This window comes from Hypanus sabinus, chromosome 8, assembly GCF_030144855.1.
Source record: "Hypanus sabinus isolate sHypSab1 chromosome 8, sHypSab1.hap1, whole genome shotgun sequence".
Lineage (NCBI taxonomy): Eukaryota > Metazoa > Chordata > Chondrichthyes > Myliobatiformes > Dasyatidae > Hypanus > Hypanus sabinus.
In genome coordinates this window covers 81860698-81886416 of record NC_082713.1, presented here as the reverse complement: position 1 = coordinate 81886416, position 25719 = coordinate 81860698, and the positions used below count along the sequence as shown (strand labels likewise).

Sequence of the window (25719 nt, the reverse complement as noted above, 5' to 3'; positions counted from 1 at the left end):
AAAATTACTGTTACTGAATAAACAAAAACCTTGCAGCACTGGCACAGCTTTCCACACAGCTACAGGTCCAAGGCTGGCAAACTGACCAAAGGATGATTCAAAGAAAGACATTGGCATCCCAGCAAATGCCAGAATGAGTGTGTAGGGAATTAGAAATGCACCTGAAAAAAAAGAACAAAGTCTTTGTTTGAGAAAGGAAATGACCAAGGAAAACATTTGACCTGAACTTCTTGCTCCCATCAAGGGAACCCAGTTAAAATAACCCCTTAGAAATGTTTTCTTTCCTGACAAGTTCATCAGTTATACTTATCCGTCACTGAGGGCATTAATCCTGAGAAAGAAAATCAATTTATCTTCATTTTCTGAGATTTGATTGGCTGTTTCATGATTATACAAAATGCTTCTGGGTTAACTTGTCATTAATAGTGCTCGAAATTTGAGTATTGAGTAATTGAATTAAGTTAATGGAGAAATTCCCACCTGGGAAAATTCCCTAATTATATGGAAACAGCCAGATCCCTATATCTCAATAAGTTATTTTCATAAAACATTTTTTCAACCATTTCTGTTAGTCAAGGTTTATAGGGTGTAAAAGGTTTCTGATTTAAACCACCATGAATGAGTATAACTTATAAATCAGACACCAGAGGAGCCTCAGCAGACCTATACCAAGCTTCAATTTGAAAAATAAAAACTGAAAAATATTCTGTAGCATTGAATAAATGATCAGATCAAGATTATTTGACCTAGCCTGATTCCTTCACAGGAAGCTGCTAAACTGTCACAGAAGCCAATCGTCAGATATTAGAGTTCCTTCAAGTGAAATCTGAATGCAGAGAAGCCTTAAGTCTCAGCAATACCCTAGATCCAGTGTTAAAATTGAGATCTCCAGAGGTAGCTGAGACAAACTGTTAGAGAACAGGTAAAATGGTTACATTGAGAGTTGCTCAAATCCACCTTGTCAACAAAATTTAGGGCAATTCCAATCCCATGAATTACTGCTTCACTGATAATGCCATGGGAGATATAATCTGAAATGAAACAATGTTCTTTGCTCATCAATAAGTTTGGTATTGATGCTCAGCTTGGGCTCTGAGGACAAAAGAGCTGAAATCCAGCAACAAGGTGGTATTGACTGCCCTCAACATCAAGTTAGCATCAACAAACCTTGTTCAGGTCACTCAACAGGAAGGGGGCAGGATTTTTCACCTACAGGGATCACATCCAGAGCAAGGACTGCATTTGAATGGCTATGAAATTCAAACTCAGTCCTTGGCTTAAGAATCTTGCTGTAGGATTATCTCATTGCCATGAACTCAACCCTATGAAATTCAGCTTCTTCATCAATACTCCCACATCCAATGTAGTTTCACAGATGACTGTGATGTGTTTATTGATTACATGAATTCCTCAACTCATGGAAAGCCCATGACCCATGCTGTGACTATAAAGTTATTTCCACCTATCTAGACTTTGCAATTTTCATTTTAAAATATCATCTAAATGAAATATCAAACTCTGACTATAAATCATTGTCATATGCTAGGAAAAGATCTACAGTTTAAAGACATGAGACTCAAGTACTTGCATTTTATAATTGACATGTAAAACCACATTATTACCACATATAATTGACATGCTTTTGCAATAGCATCCGGAGTGAAGGCTCCTGAGTTCGGATCCAAGTCAGGCCACCCCCGAGCACGTTTTCCATTTGTGCTGGTTTATGCGTCGAGCTAGCCACTCAGCCTCATAAAAAAACAAGGGGCAAGTCCACATGGAAGGTTAGTTAGGAAGGTTCAATCGTTAAGTATTAATATTGAAGTAGTAAAATGGATTCAACAGTGGCTGGATGGGAGATGCCACAGAGTAGAGGTGGATAACTGTTTGTCAGGTTGGAGGCCAGTGACTAGTGGTGTGCCTCAGGGATCTGTACTGGGTCCAATGTTGTTTATCAAACACATTAATGATCTGGATGGTAGATGGAGTTTAATGCAGATATGTGTGAGGTGCTACAATTTGGTAGGACTAATCAAAATAGGATATACATGGTAAATGGTAGGGCATTGTGGAATGCAGTAGAACAGAGTGATCTAGAAATAATGGTGCACAGTTTCCTGAAGGTGGAATTTCATGTGGATAGGGTGGTGAAGAAAGCTTTGGTATGCTAGCCTTTATAAATCAGAGCATTGAGTGTAGGAGTTGGGATGTAATGTTAAAATTGTACAAGGCATTGGTGAGGCTAAATTTGGAGTATTCTGTACAGTTCTGGTCACCGAATTTTAGGAAAGTTGTGTCAACAAAATAGAGAGAGTACAGAGAAGATTTACTGGAATGTTACCTGAGTTTCAGCACCTAAGTTACAGAGAAAGATTGAATAAGTTAGGTCTTTATTCTTTGGAGCGTAGAAAGTTGAGGGGGGACTTGATAAAGGTATTTAAAATTATGAGGGGGATAGATAGATAGAGTTGACGTGGATAGGCTTTTTCCATTGAGAGTAGGGGAGATTCAAACAAGAGGACATGAGTTGAGAGTTAAGAGGCAAAAGTTTAGGGGTAACACGAGGGGGAACTTCTTTACTCAGAGAATGGTAGCTGTGTGGAACAAGCTTCCAGTAGAAGTGGTAGTGGCAGGTTCAGTATTGTCATTTAAAGTAAAATTGGATAGGTATATGGACAGGAAAGTAATGGAGGGTTATGGGCTGAGTACAGGTAGGTGGGACTAGGTGGGAATAAGCATTCGTCACGGACTAGAAGGGCCGAGATGGCCTGTTTCCGTGCTGTAATTGTTATATGGTTATATGGCTATAAGTCAGGAACGTTCATACCGTGACCCGGTTAATCCGAAAGGAGACCAATCCTGACACCACGCAGCAAACAAGAATGGCCGACTGTCTGGTACGACACGCAAAAATAAAATAAATAAATAAATTTAATATGATTTATAAATCAATTAATTATTCCCCTTATGTCTGTATTTGTCTTCTGTATATGGTGGATTCTCTACAGTACCTCCTCCATTCTTGTAAGCCAGGTAAGGGAATCTCCAAACATTGCCCAGACCCACAGCACAGCCGATCATTGAGAGCAGGTAGTCTGTCTTTGAAGACCAGTTGCCTCGCTCCACGTTCTCATCTCTTTTACCCACGTGTCCATCGGTGACTGCCTAGGAGAGATGAAACGGCTGACATGGTTGACTTTGTCCTACACAAGTACAAGCATATGATATAAACAAATCTCTCAGTCTACTTCCTCAATGCAATTTATTTGTCTATCAAAACTCGCGATGTAATTCTAACACGACATTCTGCATCTTGTTTTGTTCTTCCTTTGTGCTATAGTCTATATAGTACATATATATATATAGACTATATAGTACTATAGTCTATATATTGTACCTTATCCGTGGGGGATTGGTTCCGGGACCCGCCGTGGATACCCAAAAATTTGCGGATGCTCAAGTCCCTTATTTAACATGTATCTGTGTGGTGGTCTTTAGGACCCAACAGAACCCTGGTCTTTATTTAACATGTCTCCGTGCAGTGAACGTTAGGACCTGGCAGTGCAGCTCTGAATCTGCAGTGTTTCTGTTCACGAAAATAATCACAGTCACATTTGAAAATAAGGTGGAAGTAATAAAGTGATCAGAAAGAGGTGAAATGCCATCAGTCATTGGAAAGTGTTAGGCTACATTCGGTCAACGATTGGAACAATTTTAATGGAGCATGTGAAAGGCCCTGCCCCGATGAAAGCTACAATTATTACGAAGCAACGCAGTGGTTTAATTATTGAAATATGTATGTTTCTTAAGTGTTTTAAATGCATAGAAAGGTAAAATATGTACTATATACTAAGAAAAACATTTGACTAACTGACGCTAAATAATACTGGATGTACCTGTTCCGACTTCAAATCTGACTTAAAGATGGACTCAGGAATGGAACTCATTCATAACCCGGGGACTGCCTGTACTTTTAAGTCATCTCTAGATTACTTATAATACCCAATACAATGTAAATGCTATGTAAATAGTTGTTATACTATATTGTATAGGGAATAATGACAAGAAAAAATAGTCCGTATATGCTCAAACAACAGGTGCTGGAGAGCGAACTTCCGGGTTTTCCCAATCTGCGGATGGTTGAATCAGCGGATCAGGAGGGCCAACTGTACCTAGATGTACTTATAAATGAAATGATCTGTCTGCATGGCATGCAAATAAAGCTTTTCTCTGAATATCAGTTCATCTAACAATAACAATCCATTTACCAAAGAGAACAGTTTCTACCCATAACCCTCCCACTTCACCACTGTTGATCCACAAGATCAATTGGCAATCCACAAACTCTCTGAACCCCACAAAGAACCTTCAAATCGTCAATCTTCAAATAACCGGCCTCTTCGCATATCAAGGAAATATTCACCATATTCTCTGGAGTGCGTATTTGATGATCATTCAGACAGCGTCAATCTTTCTTGTCCATTTATCACAATGATGAATGATCCTTCCACTTGTTCAGGGTTGAATGTAATTGCAGGAGGACTCTTCCTCTGAAGTTCTGTGGAGTTACTGCCACATTCAACTGATGAAAATTCATCTTAGGTGATGACTCTTCCACAGTTAGATGCAGGGGTTAGAAATTCATTTCTGTGGTTCATTAACTTATGGATTAAACATTATTTTATTTTGGATACTTATTTTGGATTTAGAACCTTCAGTAGCAAAGTACAGATACTCTACAATTACATCTCTTCCAACTCCAATGAAGAGCTTGGAGAATATACCTGATCAAAAATGAGTTAGCATTATTCCGTATGTGTTCTTTGTGAAAAAAAAAAGTCCGTAAATCCTTTGGTTCTACTTTTGCTCCTCCACAATTCTCTCTGCATAAGGTTTAGCCTTGTTCTATAGTATTTTACAAGCTGGGGTAGCAAGTGGAGTGGCTGCAGAGGAAGCCTACATGCAAAGACAGAAACCAAAGGATGGAGCCTGGTGAGCTTAATGTTATGAGCTGTTTATATTTCAATGCAAGGAATATTGGAGATAAAGCAGATGAACCTAGAGCATGGATAATGACATGAAATTATGATATTGTAGCCATTGGTCAGGTATTTTGTGGAAGGGGCAGCTCAATGTTATGAAGTTTCATTGCTTTAGACATTATGGCGATGGGGTACTAAAGGAGGATGGATGGCATTACTCATCAGGGAAAATACCATGGCAGTGCCCAGAGAGGACATACTACAGTGCTCATCCACTGAGACAATATGGTTGGAATTGAGGAATAAAAATGGGATGCTCATGTTAATACAGGTATATGACAGTCTTCCCAATAGTGAGTGGAATTTAGAGGAGCAAATTTATAGTGAGATTTCAAACAGCTTAAAAAAAATAAGGTTGTGATGGTAGGTGATTTTTTAACTATCTACACTTTGTTTGAGGCTTGCATACTGTAAAAGGATTGGATGGGATAGATAAAAAACACAAAATGCTGGCAGAACTCAGCAGGCCGGACAGCATCTATGGGAGGAGGTAATAACGACGTTTCGGGCCGAAACCCTTCATCAGGAGTGAAGTAACATGGGATGGTCAAGTGGGGATAAGAAGTGGGGGGAGGGATAAAGTAGAGAGCTGGGAAGTGATAGGCTGGAGGGAAATGGGCTAGGGGGAAAGTAGAGATATATGGAAAATAAAAGAGAAAGAAAGGTGGGGCTGGGGGGAGAGATTATAGTGAGGGGGGAAAAGAAAGAAAAAGAGAACCAGACTAAAATAATAGATAGGGATGGGGGTAAGGGTAGGGGGCAGGGGTATCAATGGAGGTCTGTGAGTTGAATGTTCATGCTGGCAGGAAGGAGCCTACCTAGGCGGGAGATAAGGTATTGCTCCATCGACCTGCGTGTGGCCTCATCTTGATGGTAGAGGAGGCCACGGACAGACATGTCGAAGTGGGAGTGGTCTGTGGAATTGAAGTGTGTGGCCACAGGGAGATCCCGCCACTGCTGGAGGACCGAGTGCCGGTGTTCGGCGAAACGGTCTCCCAGTCTGTGGTGGCTCTCCCCAATGTATAAATGGCCACATCGGGAGCACCGGATACAATATATCACCCCAGCTGACTTGCAGGTGAAGTGGTGCCTCACCCGATGGGATAGAGTTTGTCAAATGTGCTCAGAAGATTTTCCTGATTAATATGTAGAGGTCTCAACTAGAGAGAGTGTGATACAGGATTTCCTATTACAGAATGAGACAGGGCAGAGGACAGAAGTACGTGTAGGGGACACTTTGGATCTACTGATCACGATTCCAGTAGTTTCAAGATAATTATGGAGGAGATAGGACTGGTCATTGACTGACATTCTAAATTAGAGAAAGGACAACTTTGATGGTATCAAAGGAGACCTGTGGATTGGGACAGGTTGTTAACTGCCAGGATGCTTATTAAGTGGGAGGCCTTCAAAAATGAAATATTGAGAGTACAGAATGTGTATGTTCCTATCAGAACAAAAGGCAATGTAACATTTTTAGGGACCTTGGTTTTTGGGGGATGTTAAGAAGAAGGAGCTGCATATCAGATATAGATAGTTAAGATCAAATGAGGTGTGTCAGGAGAGTACGAAATGCAAGAGACTACTTAAAAGAAAAATCAGGAGGTCTAAAATAGAACACAATGTTGCTCTGATAGACAAGTTGCTAAAGAATTCCACAGGATGTTATAGATATATTAAGTACAAAAGTTTAGCAAAAGACGATTTGGCCCTCTTGAAGATCAGTGTGGTCATTAATGTATGGAGCTGAAGGAGATGGGGGAGATCTTGAATGAACCAGGACATGGATACAGTGTGTATGGAACTGAGGCAAAGCAGTAGTGAGATCATGGTCCATACCCAGATTACGGAAGAGGAGGTGTTTGCTGTCATCCATCTTAGGGTAGATAAATCCCCAGGGAGTGAAATTTGCTGGAGGTTAGTGCAGAAATTGCAGGAGCCTTGATAGAGGTATTTAAAATGTTCTTAGCCACAGGTTTCTGATTTTGTCACAGAGAGTAGCTGAGAAATAAACAGCAAGATCATTCAAAACATTTTTGCTCACTGCAGCTTTATGTACTTGTGCTTGGTAATGCAAAAAGTGGCCAGGAGTGAAAATGAAATGATTTCACTACTTATACAAGTCAGGAGCTACAAAGAACTTGAAGGTATCAACAATCATCTTGAATCTTACAATGAAAATTAAGATTTGGAAGATGCAATCAGTTAAAACATTGTATGAAGGCAGTGCATTATTTGCACCAGTTAAAATGCTCTCCATTGCATATCTGTAGAAATCTGCAAGAGTCTTGAGAGATTGAGGAAGCTTTGTGTGTTATCAAAGTCTCTCAGAAATTCCTACAGATGTACTGTAGAGAGCATTGTCTCTGGTTGTATCACCATCTAGTACAGAGGTGACACCACACAGAGTCGGTAAAAGCTGCTGAAAGTTGCAAGCTCAGCCAGCTCCATCATGGGCATCAGCCACCCCAGCATGAGGATACTTCCAAATAGCAATGCTTCAATAAGTGGCATCCATCATTAAGGGCTCCCATCACCCAAAACATGCCCTCTTCTCATTGTTACCAGCAAGGAGGATGTACAGGAGCACAATTCAGGTACACACTCAACAATTCAGGCACAGCTTCTTCCCCTCCATTAATTTTCTGAATGGACAATGAACCTACCAATTTTGCACCAATCTTTTTGGTGATTGCTCATCGTTTGCTTGGGCATCTGAAACCATCCCTCTCCCTCTCCAGTATTTTTTTCCCAGAAGGTCAAGTTGCTAGCTCAACACTCAACCCAGGCATAGATGGAGAGTGTGCAAAGGAGCCGGCTGGATTCGAACTCTGGACCTCTCACCCCAGAGTCCAGCACTGATGCCACTATGCCACAAACCAGCAATTTATATATACTTACTGGAATTTATCATTTTTATTCTGCATTGCATTTAACTACTGCCACAAAGCAACAAATTTCACAATATATGCCAGTGATATTAAACCTGATTCTGATTCTGCACTGTGTCTGTACTGATATTGTTCACAGTCAATCCAAAGAACACAGCAGCGTACACTGGATGAATTCCTCTGTCCATAACTATTAGGAACTGCTATTTATAGTATTGTAGTAGTATTGTTAGTATTCTAATTTGCTCTGTTAAATACTTAATTTGTTACTCAAATGAATGGTAGGTTGTGTTTTTTTTTTAAATACAGTTTTAACTATTTCCATGAAACTTTGGCGAATTCGGGCATTCAATTAATTGGGTCAAAATGTACTGGCCCCAATTAACCAAAATCACACTATCAGTGCTTGGATAGACAGAGCCTGATTAGGGATAAGCAACATGGCTTTTGTGTGGTAGATCAAGTGTAACCAATCTAATAGAGTGTTTCAAGGATGTCATCACTAAAGCGGCTAAATGGGACTTAGCAAGGCTTTTGGTAACGTCCTCCATATGAGGCTATTCCAGAAGACTAAATCATTCAGTGGTCAGGATGCAGTATTAAATTGGGAAATTCCGGTTCAGGATGGCTCTACGGAAGATGTGCTTCAGTTTACTGGTAGTTCAAAAGCATAGCAATTCGATTAAAATCTTTATTAATAACAATTTTGAGGTAAACTGCTATCACCAAAAACAATGAAGAAGTGAGCGAAGGCAAAGCAAATTCACAGGACATGCCCTGCTGGAGTGCTGCAAAATCTTAGAGTTAGGGCCAGGGCCGCCCTGATTGGAGTGAACGATTCGGAGGGGAGCAGGCGGCTCAGAGCAGTTTTGCTGTCCACCCAACTAACCTGGCTATGAAGGTGGATGCTGCTAAGAGGTCGAGAATGGCTTCTTCGGCGGTGAAATCCAGGTCTGAAGCGAATCATTGGGTGGTGTGTTCAAGGTCCAGAGCGATTCACTGTTTGAACAATCTAAACACCAGCCCATACAGACTGGAAAAACAGGGTGTCAAGAGTCAGACAAGTTGGGATCATTCTGGATGCCGAGCCAATTTGGAGACATCAAGAATGGCTCCTTCGGCAGTGAAACCTAGGCCCGAAGCGATTCGCCGGTGGCGGGGCAGGGTTCCGGTGCAAGGTTCGGACAATTTAAACGCTGACCCAGATAGTCTGGGGTCTTCTTTCTCCACAGTGCTAAAGCTGTGAGACTGCCTCCAGCTGCCGTGCTCCGTGTCTGCTAATTTAGTGCTTTTCCCCCCAGTAATATAATGACAAGCAGCCCGATTTGTCACAAATACATATGAGAGAGAAGCGAGTGTTATCCAACTTTTGAATTCATTAAAGTGGAACTCTCTTCAAGAAAGACGTGAAACACACTGTCTGACCTGTTTTTACAAAATGTTAAATGGTCAGCTTGACATAGACTATCAATGCTACACCAAACCCAAACCTATTAGGAGCAGACAAGGGCACTCATTTCAATTGTAAATACTACCAAGTCAGATGTGTACTGCAATTCATTCTTCCCCCACACAATTAAAGCATAGAATAATCTTCATCCTACCATAGTCACACAATCAAACCCAAGTAAATTTATTTTCATTTTTAGAATCTTTTTATTAGTACATAATCTTCTACAACTATAGAATAATACAAAACTTCAACAAATTGATATGTATACAAATAATAAAGCTGAAGAAAAAAACTAATCGTTAAATATAAAAATGAAAATAAAATTATATAGAAAAAAGAAGGAAAAAAAAGAACCCCATCTAACTAAGAAAAAAAAACCCATTAACTGCAAAAAAAACCCATTAGGAATCAACCTCTGGAAGCAATACGTTTAACCATCATCTAGATATATTAAAAAAAAGTCATCAACAACCAATTCACATTTTTAAAAAAAGGTAATAAAATTGGAAGGAAACCATATAGAATAATTCAAATTAAATGGTAATAATTGGCAAAAGAACCCCATCTTCTCTCAAAATCAAATAGAGGTTCAAAAGTTCTACTTCTAATTTTTTCCAAGCTGAGACATAACATCACTTGAGAAAACCATTGAATTAATGTAGGGGAAGAGATATCTTTCCATTTTAATAAAATAGCCCTTCTTGCCAACAATGTAACAAATGCAATTACATGTTGATCTGAAGATGAAATACCCTGAATATAATGCAGAACTATTCTAAATAGAACAGTTAGTCTATTAGGTTGTAAATTAATTTTCAAAGCTTTAGAGATTGTAGAAAATAAAGATTTCCAGACAGTTTTAATGAAGAACATGACCAGAACATATGTGACTAAGTAGCTACTTCAGTTTTGCATCTATCACAGTAATTATCTACACTAGGAAATATTTTAGGTAGTCTCTCCTTTGTTAAATAATAATGATGGATGATTTTAAATTGAATTAAACAGTGATTGGCACATATAGAAGAAGAATTTACATTTTTCAAAATTCAAACCCAATCTTCATTCACAAAGGTCACAATTTAAATTGTCTAGTTTTATGTATTGACTCTTTTCATTTAAACCTTCAATAATCGACCCCATTTTTCTCCTATGGAAAAATAAAGGGATCCATTTTTTTTTACAGATTTATTCTGTGATGATCGATTGATGACTTTTGAAGAGTTAATTAACAAATACTCTCTCGCTCATACACATTTTTCACAATATTTTCAGGTTAGACATTTTTTACAACAACATTTACCTAAGTTTCCACATTTACAAGAATCTGATTTGTTGGATACCATTTTGAAATTGAATCCCTTAGTGAAAGCTTCCATTAGCAGAATTTATAATTTACTTTTGTTACAAAAAGAGAACGTATCACTAAAGATTAAACAAGATTGGGAGAGAGAAACCCAATTAAATTTAAGACAGCTCTTCTTCAAAAATCTCCTTCTTAAGTCCATCCTCCGCCACCTCTGGTTTAAATTCCATGCGGAATATTTTGGAAGACCAAGAGCCAAGAACTGATTACTGAGCCTTTGGGCTTATGCTGGGCTACTCCAGGCATTTGGATCTTAGGAGTCAATTTGGTTCAGAATGCTGTTGTTATTGGTGCTTCTATTGTTTTTTTTTATTTCTCTTTCTCTTTGGGTATTGGGGATTGCCCTTATTTTATTTTAATTGGGTTCTTTTGGGTTCCTTGCTTTGTGACTGCCCGAGTAAGCAAACAAATCTCATGGTTGTGTAATTTATACATTCTTAGATAAACATTCTTTGAAACTTTTGAATTGGATTCAGCATTAGCTTAGTGAGAGTAAACAGAAACTGGTACTAGATGGCTGTCTCTCTGGCTGGAGGTCTGTGACTAGTGGTGTGCTGCACAGATAGTTGCTGATTATGAGCTTGTCATCTATACTAACGATTTAGATGATAATGTGGCAAAGAGCACAACAGCATCTCTTTCACCTCAGATGGTTGAGGAAGTTTGGTATGGGCCCCCAAATCCTAAGAACTTTCAACAGGGACACAATTGAGAGCAACCTGACTGGCTGCTTCACTGCCTGGAATGGGAACTGTACTTCACTCAATCACAGGACTCTGCAGAGAGTGATGTGGACAGCCCAGCACATTTGTAGATGTGAACTTCCCACTATTCAGGATATTTATAAAGACAGGTGAGTAAAAAGGGCCTGAAGGATCATTGGGGACCCAAGTCACCCCAACCACAAACTGTTCCAGCGGCTACCATCCAGGAAACAGTACCGCAGCATAAAAACCAGGACCAACAGGCTCTGGGACAGCTTCTTCCATCAGGCTATCAGACAAATTAATTTACACTGATACAATTTTATTTCTATGTTATATTGACTGTCCTGTTAAACATACTATTTATTATAAGTTACTATAAGTTGCACATTGTGCATTTAGACAGAGACGTAACATAAAGATATTAACTCCTCACGTATATGAAGGAGCAATGTTGCCCTATTTAAGAATGTTGTGTAAGCCAATCAAGATTGTCTTGGTGCACTTTGTAACTCTCTGCCCAGTGGAATGTCATGGAACAATTCAGAGGGATGGGTAGGATCAGATTTCTGGAGGACAGTAGTCTGGTTTGGAGTCTTTTGGGGGGCAATGTGGAGAGAAGAGCAGCGGGGAAAGCACCTGGATGATCACATCCGAAGGGGAGTCCATAATGCAAGGAGCACTTTGCAAGATGAAGAATTCCAAGTAGGGAAATACTACCTGTGGTTGCTGATGGGAATTCAGCATCGTGAGTAATGTGTTACACCCAGCTACTGTAGAAACGAGCTCCAACGTTTATGTGCATATTTAGAGTGGTTTAACTGCAATGAGCCATTTTCGCTTTCTTTTCATCTCCTGTTAACTATTCGAAAAAGTTGAAAATTGGTAAATATACTTTACAATTTTATGTTGGTGTATAATCTGTCATTTCTTGGAGATCAATAATTATGTGTAAACATACTTACAGAACATTCACTACAATCAATGTTCCTTAATTGGAACATTCCAACTTCCCTAGTTTGGTTGAATTTGGTTGGGGTTAGGACTGAGCTTAAGTTACCACTCAATGCACTTTAGTAAACTATTTAAGAACTTTTTAAAAAGCTATTTATTAATGCTTTTTGGGAGGGTGATTTTAGATGCATATCATATTTATACTGAGTTAAATACTGTATGTAATTAGTTTTGCTACAATAAGTATATGGGACACTGGAAAATGTTGAATTTCCCCTTGGGGATGAATAAAGTATCTATCTATCTATCTATCTATCTATCTATCCCAAATCATACCAACTCTGAACATATATTGCTTAAGAAAGGTGATGTTCTCATCGCTGGGTCTCATGGCTGTTAGCAGAGCTATGCAGTTAAGTTTGTATAAGAACCCTAGTGATAGGTTTGCATTTGTGGGGACTCATCTGGGATTCAGATGCTCTGTGAATGCTGTTTAAGGATTGATTAAGTGGTTTATTTGTGTGCTTAAGTAGTGTTTAATCTAGTGTTTGTGGAAAGTGAGGTGTGTCATAATTAAGGTACTGTGGCGGCTCATTTCCTAGCGTATGCGAACCGACTCACAATTAGATAGCCTACGGGGGTTTGCGAGCACAGAGCTTTGGAGCCTCTTCGCCATGGGGGGCCGGTTGAAAGAGGCTTAAAAGTGAGGCTGAAGTTTTCGAATAAAGTTTTTCCTTCGACTGCAGTTACCGACTCCGTGTCGTAATTTTAGCGCTGTTTGTAGCACACCGCTACAATTGGTGACCCCGACGGTCCAAACGATTTTTGGACCAGAAATGACCGACGCCGCCTCTGTTCATGCGGTTTCGTTGACACTGCCGGGTTTCTGGACACAGCGCCCGGACCTATGGTTCCAGCAAGCCGAAGCCCAATTCCACGTTCGCCGGATCACCTCAGAAGACACCCGCTACTACTACGTGGTGGGCTCCCTCGACCAGGACACAGCTGCCCAGGTCGCGGAGTTCGTACAGTCGCCCCCGGCAGACGGCAAGTACACGGAATTCAAAGCCCTGCTCCTCAGGACTTTCGGACTCTCACGGCGCGAGCGGGCTGCCCGTTTACTGCACCTGGATGGCTTGGGCGACAGACCTCCATCGGCTTTAATGAACGAGATGTTGTCTCTGGCCGAGGGACACACAGGCCTCATGTTTGAGCAGGCATTCCTGGAGCAGCTGCCCGAGGACATACGCCTGCTGCTGTCCGACGCGGATTTCAGTGACCCCCGGAAGGTGGCAGCCCGGGCGGACTTGCTGTGGAACGCCAAAAAGGTGAGCGGGGCGTCCATCGCACAGATCACCCAGCCACGCTCCCGGCAGCAAACCAGTCCAGGCCCGGCCGCAGAGCCCACTAACCCCCGGCCCAATGACCACTGGTGCTTCTACCACCAGCGGTGGGGCGCAGAAGCCCGCCGTTGCCGCCCGCCCTGCAAGTTCCCGGGAAACGCCAGGGCCAGCCGCCGCTGATGGCTACGGCGGCTGGCCATCGGGATAGCCTCCTGTATGTGTGGGATAGCAGGTCGGGACGCCGCTTTTTGGTCGATACTGGGGCTGAGGTCAGCGTTTTACCTCCGACAAGTTACGACACTCGCAGCAGGGCACCGGGTCCCCCCCTGAGGGCCGTGAATGGCAGCACAGTAAGGACCTATGGCACCCGTCAGGTGCAGCTACAGTTCGGCCCCAGCCAGTTCACGTGGGACTTCACACTGGCCGCCGTAGCCCAACCGCTTCTGGGTGCGGATTTTTTGCGAGCTCACAGCCTGCTGGTTGACCTGCCCAGGAAGAGACTGGTACACGCCGAGACCTTTCAGACGTTCTCCCTGGGCGCGGCCCAGTTGCCAGCCCCTCACCTCGGCTCCATCACGCTGTCCGACAACGACTTCACCAGGGTCCTGGCGGAGTTCCCATCGGTTCTGGCACCGCAGTTCACAGCAGCCATGCCCAGGCACGGCGTACAGCACCACATCCCGACACAGGGACCACCCCTCCATGCCCGTGCTCGGCGGCTTCCCCCGGACAAGCTCCGACTGGCGAAGGAGGAGTTCCAGAGAATGGAGGAATTGGGGATCATCCGGCGGTCCGACAGCCCCTGGGCTTCCCCCCTGCACATGGTGCCCAAAGCGACGGGGGGCTGGAGACCGTGCGGCGACTACCGCAGGCTGAACGAGGCTACCACACCGGACCGCTACCCTGTGCCGCACATTCAGGACTTTGCGGCAAACCTACACGGCGCCCGGATCTTCTCCAAGGTCGACCTTGTCCGAGGGTACCATCAAATCCCGATGCATCCTGACGACGTCCCCAAGACGGCTCTCATCACCCCGTTTGGCCTCTTCGAGTTCCTCCGCATGCCGTTCGGCCTGAAGAATGCCGCACAGACGTTCCAGCGGTTAATGGACGCGGTGGGACGGGACCTGGACTTCGCGTTCATCTATTTGGATGACATCCTCATAGCCAGCGGCAGTCGTCAGGAGCATCTGTCCCACCTCCGTCAACTCTGCGCCCGACTGAGTGAGTACGGTCTTACAATTAACCCTGCCAAATGCCAGTTCGGACTTGATACCATTGACTTCCTGGGCCACAGGATTACTAAAGACGGGGCAACCCCTCTGCCCGCTAAGGTAGATGCGGTCCGCCACTTCCCCCGACCCACCACGGTCAAAGGCCTTCAGGAATTCGTAGGTATGGTCAATTTCTACCGCCGTTTCCTCCCTTCAGCTGCCCGGATCATGCGCCCCCTGTTCGCCCTGATGTCGGGTCCGAGCAAGGACATTACCTGGGACGAGGAGTCCGCCGCCACTTTCGTTCAAACGAAGGAAGCTTTGGCTGACGCCGCAATGCTAGTACATCCCAGAATGGACACCCCTACCGCCCTCACAGTGGACGCATCAAACACGGCAGTCGGTGGGGTGCTGGAGCAGCTCATCGCAGGTCGCTGGCAACCCCTGGCGTTTTTCAGCAAACACCTGCGGCCACCCGAGCTCAAGTACAGTGCTTTTGACCGGGAACTGTTGGCGCTCTACCTGGCAATCCGGCATTTCAGGTACTTCCTAGAAGGTCGGCCCTTCACCGCGTTCACGGACCACAAACCGCTTACCTTTGCGTTTACGAAAGCATCCGACCCCTGGTCATCCCGCCAGCAACGCCACCTGTCCTACATCTCTGAATACACAACGGATGTCCGGCACGTCTCGGGTAAGGACAATGTCGTGGCGGATGCGCTCTCTCGCCCTACCGTTCATGCCCTTTCCCAAGGGGTAGACTTTGAGGCACTGGCAGAGGCACAGCAGGTAGATGAGGAGATTCCGAGTTACAGGACTGCAGTCTCTGGTTTGCAGCTCCAGGACTTCCCCGTGGGCCCAGGTGAGAGGACCCTACTCTGTGACGTCGCCACCAACCAGCCCCGTCCGGTCGTCCCCGCAGCCTGGCGGCGACGTGTTTTCGACTCCATTCATAACTTGGCGCATCCCTCCATCCGGACAACTGTCCGGATGGTTTCCAGCAGGTTCGTTTGGCACGGACTCCGCAAACAGGTCAGTGAATGGGCCAGGACGTGCATGCACTGCCAGACGGCCAAGGTTCAGCGGCACACCAAAGCCCCACCGCAGCAGTTCCATCCCGCCCACCGGCGTTTCGACCACATTCATGTGGATATCGTGGGCCCCCTGCCAGTGTCGCGCGGAGCGCGTTACCTCCTGACTATCGTGGACCGGTTCACAAGATGGCCAGAGGCGGTCCCGCTCACCGACACCACCTCCGAATCTTGCGCCCGAGCCCTGATCGCCACCTGGATATCCCGCTTTGGTGTACCAGCCCACATTACCTCCGACAGAGGCGCCCAGTTCACCTCCAGCCTGTGGTCAGCTATGGCCAGCCTTTTGGGGACTCAGCTGCACCACACCACTGCCTACCACCCACAGTCGAACGGGCTAGTGGAGCGTTTCCACCGTCACCTGAAGTCGGCCCTCATGGCCCGCCTGCGAGGAGCCAACTGGGCGGACGAGCTTCCCTGGGTCCTTCTCGGCATCCGCACAGCGCCCAAGGACGACCTGCACGCCTCGTCGGCCGAGTTGGTATACGGCGCGCCCCTGGCCGTCCCCGGGGAGTTCCTACCAGCCCCGAGGGGGCAAGAGGAAGAACCCGCTGCAGTCCTGGGCAGACTTCGCGAGAAGCTCGGTAACCTGGCCCCCATACCCACTTCACAGCATGGGCGGCACCCGACCTGCGTACCCAAAGACCTACGGAACTGTAAGTTTGTGTTTGTACGAAGGGGCGGGCATCGGCCACCGCTGCAGCGGCCATACGAGGGGCCGTTTACGGTGCTCCGGAACAACGGGTCCACGTTCGTGCTGGACGTTGGGGGGAAGGAGGAGGTTTTCACGGTGGACCGCCTCAAGCCGGCCCATGTGGACCTGGCGCAACCGGCCGAGTTTCCGGCGCCTCGGCGCAGAGGCCGACCTCCCAAGCAGGTTCTGGCCCAGGCTGTGGACATTGGGGGGTGTATCGCCGGTTCTGGGGGGGGGTTATGTGGCGGCTCATTTCCTAGCGTATGCGAACCGACTCACAATTAGATAGCCTACGGGGGTTTGCGAGCACAGAGCTTTGGAGCCTCTTCGCCATGGGGGGCCGGTTGAAAGAGGCTTAAAAGTGAGGCTGAAGTTTTCGAATAAAGTTTTTCCTTCGACTGCAGTTACCGACTCCGTGTCGTAATTTTAGCGCTGTTTGTAGCACACCGCTACAGTACTTCATTACAGATGCCACAGGGATTAAAGTTTATTGATGCGATTTGAAGATGAGATCCATAAGTAATCCTTGTGCTCTGAGTGTGGGTATTTGGGTTCCTGATTAACTGCTACTTAGAGAGCTGAGTTCTGTAAGAGTATTGGGGAAAGTTATGCTGATTGAATCACATTTTGACCATGACTGAATTTGCCCTGTGTAATAAGATAGGGTGCCTGGAGAGGCAGAGTCGTGGACAGTCCGTATTTTTAGAGAAGAGGGGAACGTGGCTGAGGGTGAAGACTTTGAAGACAAGTTGTTCTCTTTCTGAGAAGTGAGAGAAAGAAGTTGTCTGACGTGGAAGGTCTGAGGCCGGTGGTTGATTTAAATTCTGAGCTGGTTTCGACCATTACGTCACTGGTTGATAAATACCCAAAGTATACCTGCAAAGAGCCAATGTTATCATAGGCTGAGTGTGTTCTTTAGCATCAAGCCCACACCCATTGGGGAAGAAGAGTGAGATGGGTGGAGCAGACATCTCAGGTACTGGATGAATGGCAGTGCACAGATAATATGAAAAAACAGCAACTGGTAGAGAATTTTAAAAGGTTCAGCTGCAGATGCACTGAGGTCCTTAAAGGCAGAAACCTATTGGTCACATCTGTGAATTACAGGCAAGTGTTAGAAAGCGGTATTGTCATGATAGATGGCCCAGCTGATCTTATGATGATGTTTAGGCACATATTGCATGAGGAGAGAAACTTTTTGCCTACCTTGTCAGGTCATTTTACAGCAGCTGTATGGTGCAATACATAAAATTATTGTAGTACTGTGTAAAAGTCTTAGGCAACCTGGCTATAGATACATGTCTAAGACTTTTGCACAGTACTGTATTCCAAATGGAGGAAGGTGTGGTGGAGGGGAACTGTAAAGGTTGTGTTCTAGAAGGAAACAGAGAGCATGTGGGGATCCTCCGATATCCAGGCAATTCTTCTTTCTTTCTTCTTTCTTTCTTTTTTTTTCTTTTTTCTTTTTTTTCCAACAAGGATGTTAAGGGGGGAAGGGTTAAGGGGAGGGGGGGAAGGCTAATATTAATTTTCATTACTCTATTATTCTATTCATTGTATGTAATTCTCTTAAAAATTTAATAAAAAATATATTTAAAAAAAGGAATTTGTGCTGCTAACTCTCCAGACAGCTAATGGTCAAATGTGAACTGGCATGTGGTCTCCCAACTTCTTTCTGAAGTCAATGATTAGCTTCCTAATTTTGTTGATGTTGAGAGAAAGGTCATTGTTGCTGTTAACCTACCTGATGGACCTTCAATGGTGCAAATATATACAAATTCAGCATTTATCTCAATGAGGGATGTTTGGATGGTGAAGGACGGGATACTTTGTGTGGTCTGGATTATCTGAATGACCACCAAGCCAAGGGCCCTTTCCCTGATTTCCAAAGAATGGAAGGTTTCCTAATCTAGCTTCTGTTCATTTACGTTAAAACCTGGATAAGAAACAGGTGTTAAAACAGAAGGCTAAGAAAGGCAGCATCCATTATTAAGGACCTCCAGCACCCAGGGCATGCCCTTTTCTCACTGTTACCATCAGGTAGGAGGTACAGAAGCCTGAAGGCACACACTCAGCGATTCAGGAACAGCTTCTTCCCCTCTGTCATCCGACTCCTATATAGACTTTGAAGCTTTGGACACTACCTCACTTTTTTAATGCACAGTATTTCTGTTTTTACACACTTTTAATAATATATTCAATATACATAATTGATTTACTTGTTTATTATGTTTTTTTCTCTCTTTCTGCTAGATTATGTATTGCATTGAACTCTTGATACTAAGTTAACAAATTTCACGTCACAGGCCATTGATAATAAATCTGATTCTGATTCTGTTACTTCAAAATGTTACAGTGATGTCCCCATCTCACTGGGGAGCAGAGGGCAGGGAGGGGGTACGGTAAGGGCATGCTCACATTCTTTATCTATTTTGTTCTCAAAGCTCAGCAACACTCAACACTTAAAGCCGTGATTGGCTCTGCAGAGCGTGATGTGTTGGGTGGAGCTCTGGATAGGTTGTGTGTTGTGGAATGTTGGTAAGCACATTGTGTTGTCTTTATGGCAGTTATTTAGTTATAATATTTTTGCTTAGTAATTCATTTGTTGGTATTTTCTAGTTAGAATTAGAAGTGTTTAAAGTATATTCATTGCCTGTAAAATATATCGGCATGCGATGATGTCACATCCGGTTTCGCCGCGTCTTGTGGGAAAATACCGGTTTGAGATCAACACGAGAGTGGGGGCTCACCACGAGGCAGACCCGGGCAGAAGTTGTTTTGCAAGCATTAGAAATCACAGTGAGAGCAACGCTGTAAGTTAATAGATAATCGATATGTTGAATTAAAATGTTAACGCCGATCCTGTTAAAAGTAACGATGGTCGATAATGTTTATGTTTTTGTTAGTTAAAGAGTTGCGGATAGTTTGCATTGAAGTGTATTTAAAGTAGTCAATGGCGTAGGTAAACTCTGCCTGTATACTGCACCTTAATGTAATGTAGTTATAGTCACTTTTACAAGTATTTACAATGGAAATGTGATATTAAGAAAGGATCAAATACTGTATCAATCTTGTATTGTTTTATCAACAGTTTTCACCATATGTTAATGTGAAGAGTGAACAGTAAATGGTTAATCTTACTGCGACCTGGTTCTCATTGACTGTGGTTTATCTCGGCGTTTAATTTGGTGTTTCAGTTACACCCGAACGAGAACGCTACAGTGAAAAAGCGGCATTATCAGGTGTTTCAAGTGCTGCAATGTCAACTCGATCCAGCATCAAGTCCATGCCGTCCAGCGACAAGGGCAGTAGAGCGACATCAAGTAAGTCCACCCATGCAAGGGCCAAGGCAGAAGCCGCCAGGGTGCGACTGCGCTACGCCAGACAAGAAGCAGATTTGAAAATAGAACAGGCTGCCAGAGAAGCCAGAATCCAGAAGGAAAAGGCCGCCAGAGAAATGGAAGCAGCCGCCAGAGAAGCTGAAATCCAGTTGGAAATGGCAAAGATATCGACAAAGTTGCAAGTGCTGAAGCTAGAAGGAGAAGAAGAAGCTGCCAAGGCGGAAGCAGAGTACATAGAAGAAGCTGAAGGAACGCATGATCTGGCCGAAGTAAGATCTACTTCAGAAAGGGCCAGGTTGGAACGCACAATCGACTATGTCTGATCTCAAATAGACAGGCAGGCTCGTCCTTCCTCTCCATAAGTATTCGATAACATCCCATGCCATGAGGAACCTCAGGGAGGCACGATTGCATCACATCCATACGAGGAAGACAATTTACCCTCGCAACTCGGTGATGAAGTCGAGAATGAAAGAGCTGACAACCCATACTTCTCGACACCAAACTTACAAGATTTGGAGAGAAGAGTTGTAGAGGTTGAATCCAGGATAGCGAATTCCATAAGAAATGTACGCCCTCAGTCATATACGCGCCAACGTATTTCCCCAGCCCGCATGCCGCTAACAGTTGATCCCATGATGCAGTATTTAGCACAACGGGATCTCGTCACTTCGGGACTGTACCGGTTTGATGATAAACCTGAAAATTACCATGCATGGTACTCCACATTCACCAATGCTATCGACGGAGTCCAGCTCAGAGCAACCCAGGTGTTGGACCTTATGGCGAAATGGCTGGGAAAAGAATCATGCGAACAGGTGAGACGCATACGTTCAGTGTACATCAACAAACCTGAGCTAGCCTTAAGCAAAGCGTGGGAGAGACTTCGGGAGGGCTATGGGGCCCCCAAAATTATTGAAGCGGCGCTATATCGACGTCTGGAAAACTTTCCTAAGGTGTCAGCCAAAGATCACATTAAGTTAAGAGAATTCAGAGATTTACTCATGGAGATTCAAGGCGCCAAAGAAGATGGCTACTCAGCTGGTCTAGTATACCTAGATACTCCATCCGGGATTAGACAAGTCGTGGACAAACTTCCATTTGGGCTGCAGGACAGGTGGCTGTCCGTTGCCTTAGAGTACAAGGAAGACCACGATGATCGATTTCCTCCCTTTAAGCTCCTCACTAGTTTTGTGTGCAGGGAGGCGAAGAAGCGAAATGACCCTAGCCTCGCGGGTCCAGGAAGCGGTACGATTTACACCAAGCCAGGTAGATCCTCTTCGAATGTTTTCAACATTGGTAAACCCGTATCAGTGCTCAAGACTGAAGCCTTTACAACTAACAACGACCCTGGCAAGTATTGTCCATTGCATAACAAACCTCACCCCCTCGAAGGATGCAGAATGTTAAGGGAAAAACCCCTTGAAGAGAGGACGGCCCTTCTCAAGGAGAAAAGAATATGTTTTAGATGCTGTTCCTCAACCTCTCACCTCGCCAGAGAGTGTACGATCGCCGTGAAGTGTCCGGAATGTGATAGCACTAATCACGTTGGGGCCATGCATCCCGGCCTGTCACTGCAAACCGACAACGCTCCTTCACCCCCACAACAGGACGGCGGAGAGGGAGAGGCTCACTCCAGGACAACAGTTGTCAGCTCGAACTGTACAGGAGTTTGCGGTCAAGGTCAGTCAAGCCGTTCTTGTTCAAAGATCTGCCTCACTAAGGTGTACCCTAAAGGAGCCAAAGACAAGGCCATCAAAGCCTATGCGATTCTGGATGTTCAGAGCAATCGCTCACTAGTCAGTCCAGAGTTCTTTAAATTGTTCAACTTTGAGAGTGAGCAGTTCCCATACTACCTCAGAACTTGCTCAGGCAACATGGAAACCCAAGGAAGGAAAGCAGAAGGCATCCAGATCGAGTCCCTGGATGGTAAAGTCGGCATCTGTCTCCCTCCGCTCTTAGAGTGCAATGAAATCATGAATAACCGCCAAGTGCAGTGCTACACCAGCCACATCTCCACCACATCGCCAAACACATCCCAGAACTGGACCCAAAAGTGGAAATACTCCTGCTATTAGGGAGAGACGTTCTCCGGGTGCACAAGGTTAGGCAGCAGGTCAATGGACCACATGACGCCCCCTTTGCGCAACGCCTGGATCTAGGCTGGGTGGTTATAGGAGGGGTGTGCCCTGGCAATGTACACAAACCGACGGTTAACACACTCAAGACCAATGTGCTAGAGAGTGGCCGCCATCCAATTTTTCAACCCCGCACAAGTGTCCCATGCATTAAGGAAGCACAACAAGACGTTAACAAGCGTAAAGTAACTGATGAGACGCTGGGTCAGTCAGTTTTCGTTCAAACTGAGCATGATAATAAACTTGCTCAATCAGCTCAAGATGCCATTTCCTTAAAAACAAAGGACACCAAGGTCTTCAGAGATGAAGCAAAGAATGGGGTCGCCCCATTGCCTTTCAGAGAACCACGCCAGCGCTTGCCAAACAACAAAGAGCAGGCAGTCAAGCGGTTCACGTCCTTACAAAAAACCCTGAAAAGGAAACCTGAGATGCAGCAACGCACCTGATTGACCCACAAGGTACTGTGCACCCTAATGGCAGAGGTCACAGCCATTATAAATGCACGACCACTCCTACCTGTGTCTTCTGACCCAGAAAACCCCTTCATACTCTCACCATCAATGCTCCTTACGCAGAAGGCAGGAGCTCCCCCTCCACCAGGAGACTTCTCAGACAAGGATTTGTACATAAAGCAATGGAGACAAGTCCAAGCTCTGGCAAATAGATTCTGGTCTCGTTGGAGATAGGAATATCTACCTTTGTTGCAACACAGACAAAAGTGGACAGAACCCCGCAGGAATCTTCAAGTTGGAGACTTAGTCATGCTCAGGGACAAGCAAATCGCCCACAACAACTGGCCAATGGGCGGAATCACTGCTACATTCCCTAGTGGGGATGGACATGTCAGGAAGGTCGAGTTGAAGACTACCAACCAAGGCGATGTGAAAATTTACCAAAGGCCAGTTACAGAAGTTATTCTACTTCTACCTAATGACTGATTAAGAGACTAAGTTTGTATTCTGTTCATTGTGACCTTACGAAGGTCAGGCGGGGAGTGTGTTGTCTTTATGGCAGTTATTTAGTTATAATATTTTCACTTAGCAATTCATTTGTTGGTATTTTCTAGTTAGAATTAGAAGTGTTTAAAGTATATTCATTGTCTGTAAAATATATCAGCATGCGATGACGTCACATCCGGTTTCGCCGCGTCTTTGTGGGAAAATACCGGTTTGAGATCGACACAAGAGTGGGGGCTCACCACGAGGCAGACCCGGGCAGAAGTTGTTTTGCAAGCATTAGAAATCACAGTGAGAGCAATGCTGTAAGTTAATAGATAATTGATATGTTGAATTGAAATGTTAACGCCGATCCTGTTAAAAGTAACGATGGTCGATAATGTTTATGTTTTTGTTAGTTAAGGAGTTGCGGATAGTTTGCATTGAAGTGTATTTAAAGTAGTCAATGGCATAGGTAAACTCTGCCTGTATACTGCACCTTAATGTAATGTAGTTATAGTCACTTTTACAAGTATTTACAATGGAAATGTGATATTAAGAAAGGAACAAATACTGTATCAATCTTGTATTGTTTTATCAACAGTTTTCACCGTATGTTAATGTGAAGAGTGAACAGTAAATGGTTAATCTTACTGCGACCTGGTTCTCATCGACTGTGGTTTATCTCGGCGTTTAATTTGGCGTTTCAGTTACACCCGAACGAGAACGCTACACGCATTAACCCCGCTGTTTAATTGTTGAGAGCTGTTCCTTAACCTGAAGGATCTGAAGCTGTGTCCAGACTGCACACTCTGAATCAGTGTCAGTTTACCACATGGCACTGGATCAATGCTCAAAGTAAGGAGTGGGGGAATTCTTTTTCAAATTCTTTCTGTGACCTTGTTTTTCTGGTGAACTGGACTCAACCAGTAAATCTCAGTACAGTTTGTCTACCCAGTAGTTCGCTGCATTGAATTGAGGCAATTTCAGATGCAGAGTAAAGAGTTAATGAAGGTCAAACTCATCCTTGCACACACTGGGCAGCTCACTGAATGAGAAGCTGCCTTTAGTTTCAAAGGTCATGATCACATGGAAACTGTGGGAGGGAATTTTCAGACCAGGCTCTTGCACTCACCGTTCCCACTGTAGGAGCTGTGAAGGTTTAATGCTTTTTATCCCCCATGTATTCTTTCATTGGGCAGGATTGCTGCTGGATCATCATTATCCAAGTTTCCCTGAAGAGAGAAGTGTTCGCTGGTCACTTGGTCACTTCCAATGTGACCACATTTGTTCACCTGAAGTCAGTCAGGGCCCTGAACAGCATGCACAGCAAAATGAAAAGCAAGCAAGAAAGAAAACTGGAAATCTGAAATAAAAACAGAAAATGCTTGAAGCAGTAAGTTGGTCAGGCTGTGTCTGTGGAGAGAGAAAGAGTGCTAATATTTTAGGGTAAAGTAAGAGTATAAAGATACTTTCATTTGAAGAAGGTGTGGGAGGAGAGGCAAGAACAAAGGGAATGCCCAAGATTGGCTGTTGCTTAGGTGCCAACTGAGACAGGCAACAGTGTGAAGAAGCATCAAGTCAGATTAAAAAGATTAAGGTTTCGAGGCTGAGGGTGGTGTTCAACTCACTTTTCCACGTCAGCCATGATCCCTTACTTGACACTGTCCCAATTGCCTGGATTTGACCCATCTTCCTCTCTTCTCACTGTTGCTATCAGGCAAGTGGTGAATGAGTCTTGGGCCCACGTCGCTAAGTTCAGGAGAAGTTGCTACCCTGCAGACATCAGGATCCTGGACCAGCTTCACTCGCCTCAGCTCTGAACTGGCTCTGTGGCTGTGGACTCACTTTAAGTTAATAGTCTGTATTTTACTGGTTTATTTTTTATTGTTTACACAATTTGTTCTTTATCTTGCACATTGGATGTTTGTTGGTCTTTGTTGTCTGGGGATCTTTGTGGATTCTATTGTGTTTCTTTGTGCTGTGGCTGTCTGCAAGAAGATGAATCTCGAGGTTGTACGTAACATGCATACTTTTGAACACAAATTTACTTTGAACCTTGAAACAGTGGGTGATGAATGAAGGAAGCGTGAGAGAAAACCATGTCAATGCTGGAATGTTCTTTTAAGACACTGGGGTCCTGCTGGGCTTTTGCTGTTGGTTTTGCAGCCACAGATAATCATACATTTTTTTCCATGTGTGTTTTAATGCCGGAATTTATGGAGTTTGCCTTTGCTTCTAGATCTTTGGAATTTGCCCTGCAATACAGCCACTGGAACCCAATGGGGCCCTCAGTGTGAGGTGGTTGTTCAGTCCCTGCCCTCGACTCAAGGGAGACCTTTCAGATAACTCACAAAATCAAGCCTTGTGACTTATTCCCAATAATACAAGCTACAAATAATAAATAGTATCATACTTGGTTATTCAAACAAGTTCCATTGAATGGCCATGCAGGCCAGGCTTCTATTATCTGTCCTGCCTGCAGTTCCCAGAGAAGTTCCAGGCTTTTTCCGGAGCACAGACTTGGCCCCGAGATAGATTACCTCCCTCTGT

General features: G+C 44.3%; 1 protein-coding gene across 3 annotated transcripts in view; it reads right to left on the bottom strand.

The window, feature by feature from the left end:
• Positions 1-4571, bottom strand: part of LOC132398268 (sodium- and chloride-dependent neutral and basic amino acid transporter B(0+)-like) — a 92552-nt gene extending 87981 nt beyond the window's left edge. For 2 of the 3 annotated variants that reach the window (XM_059977423.1, XM_059977427.1), the window contains exons 1-3: positions 4424-4571; positions 3012-3165; positions 30-161 (exon numbers count right to left, since the gene is read on the bottom strand). In XM_059977423.1, coding sequence (XP_059833406.1) covers positions 30-161; positions 3012-3165; positions 4424-4426 — 289 coding nt within the window. In that variant the 5' untranslated portion in view covers positions 4427-4571. Of the gene's footprint in view, positions 1-29; positions 162-1622; positions 2786-3011; positions 3166-4423 lie in introns of those variants that run through there. The other variant, XM_059977424.1, reaches the window with a different exon arrangement.
• Between the last annotated feature and the right edge of the window lie 21148 nt (positions 4572-25719).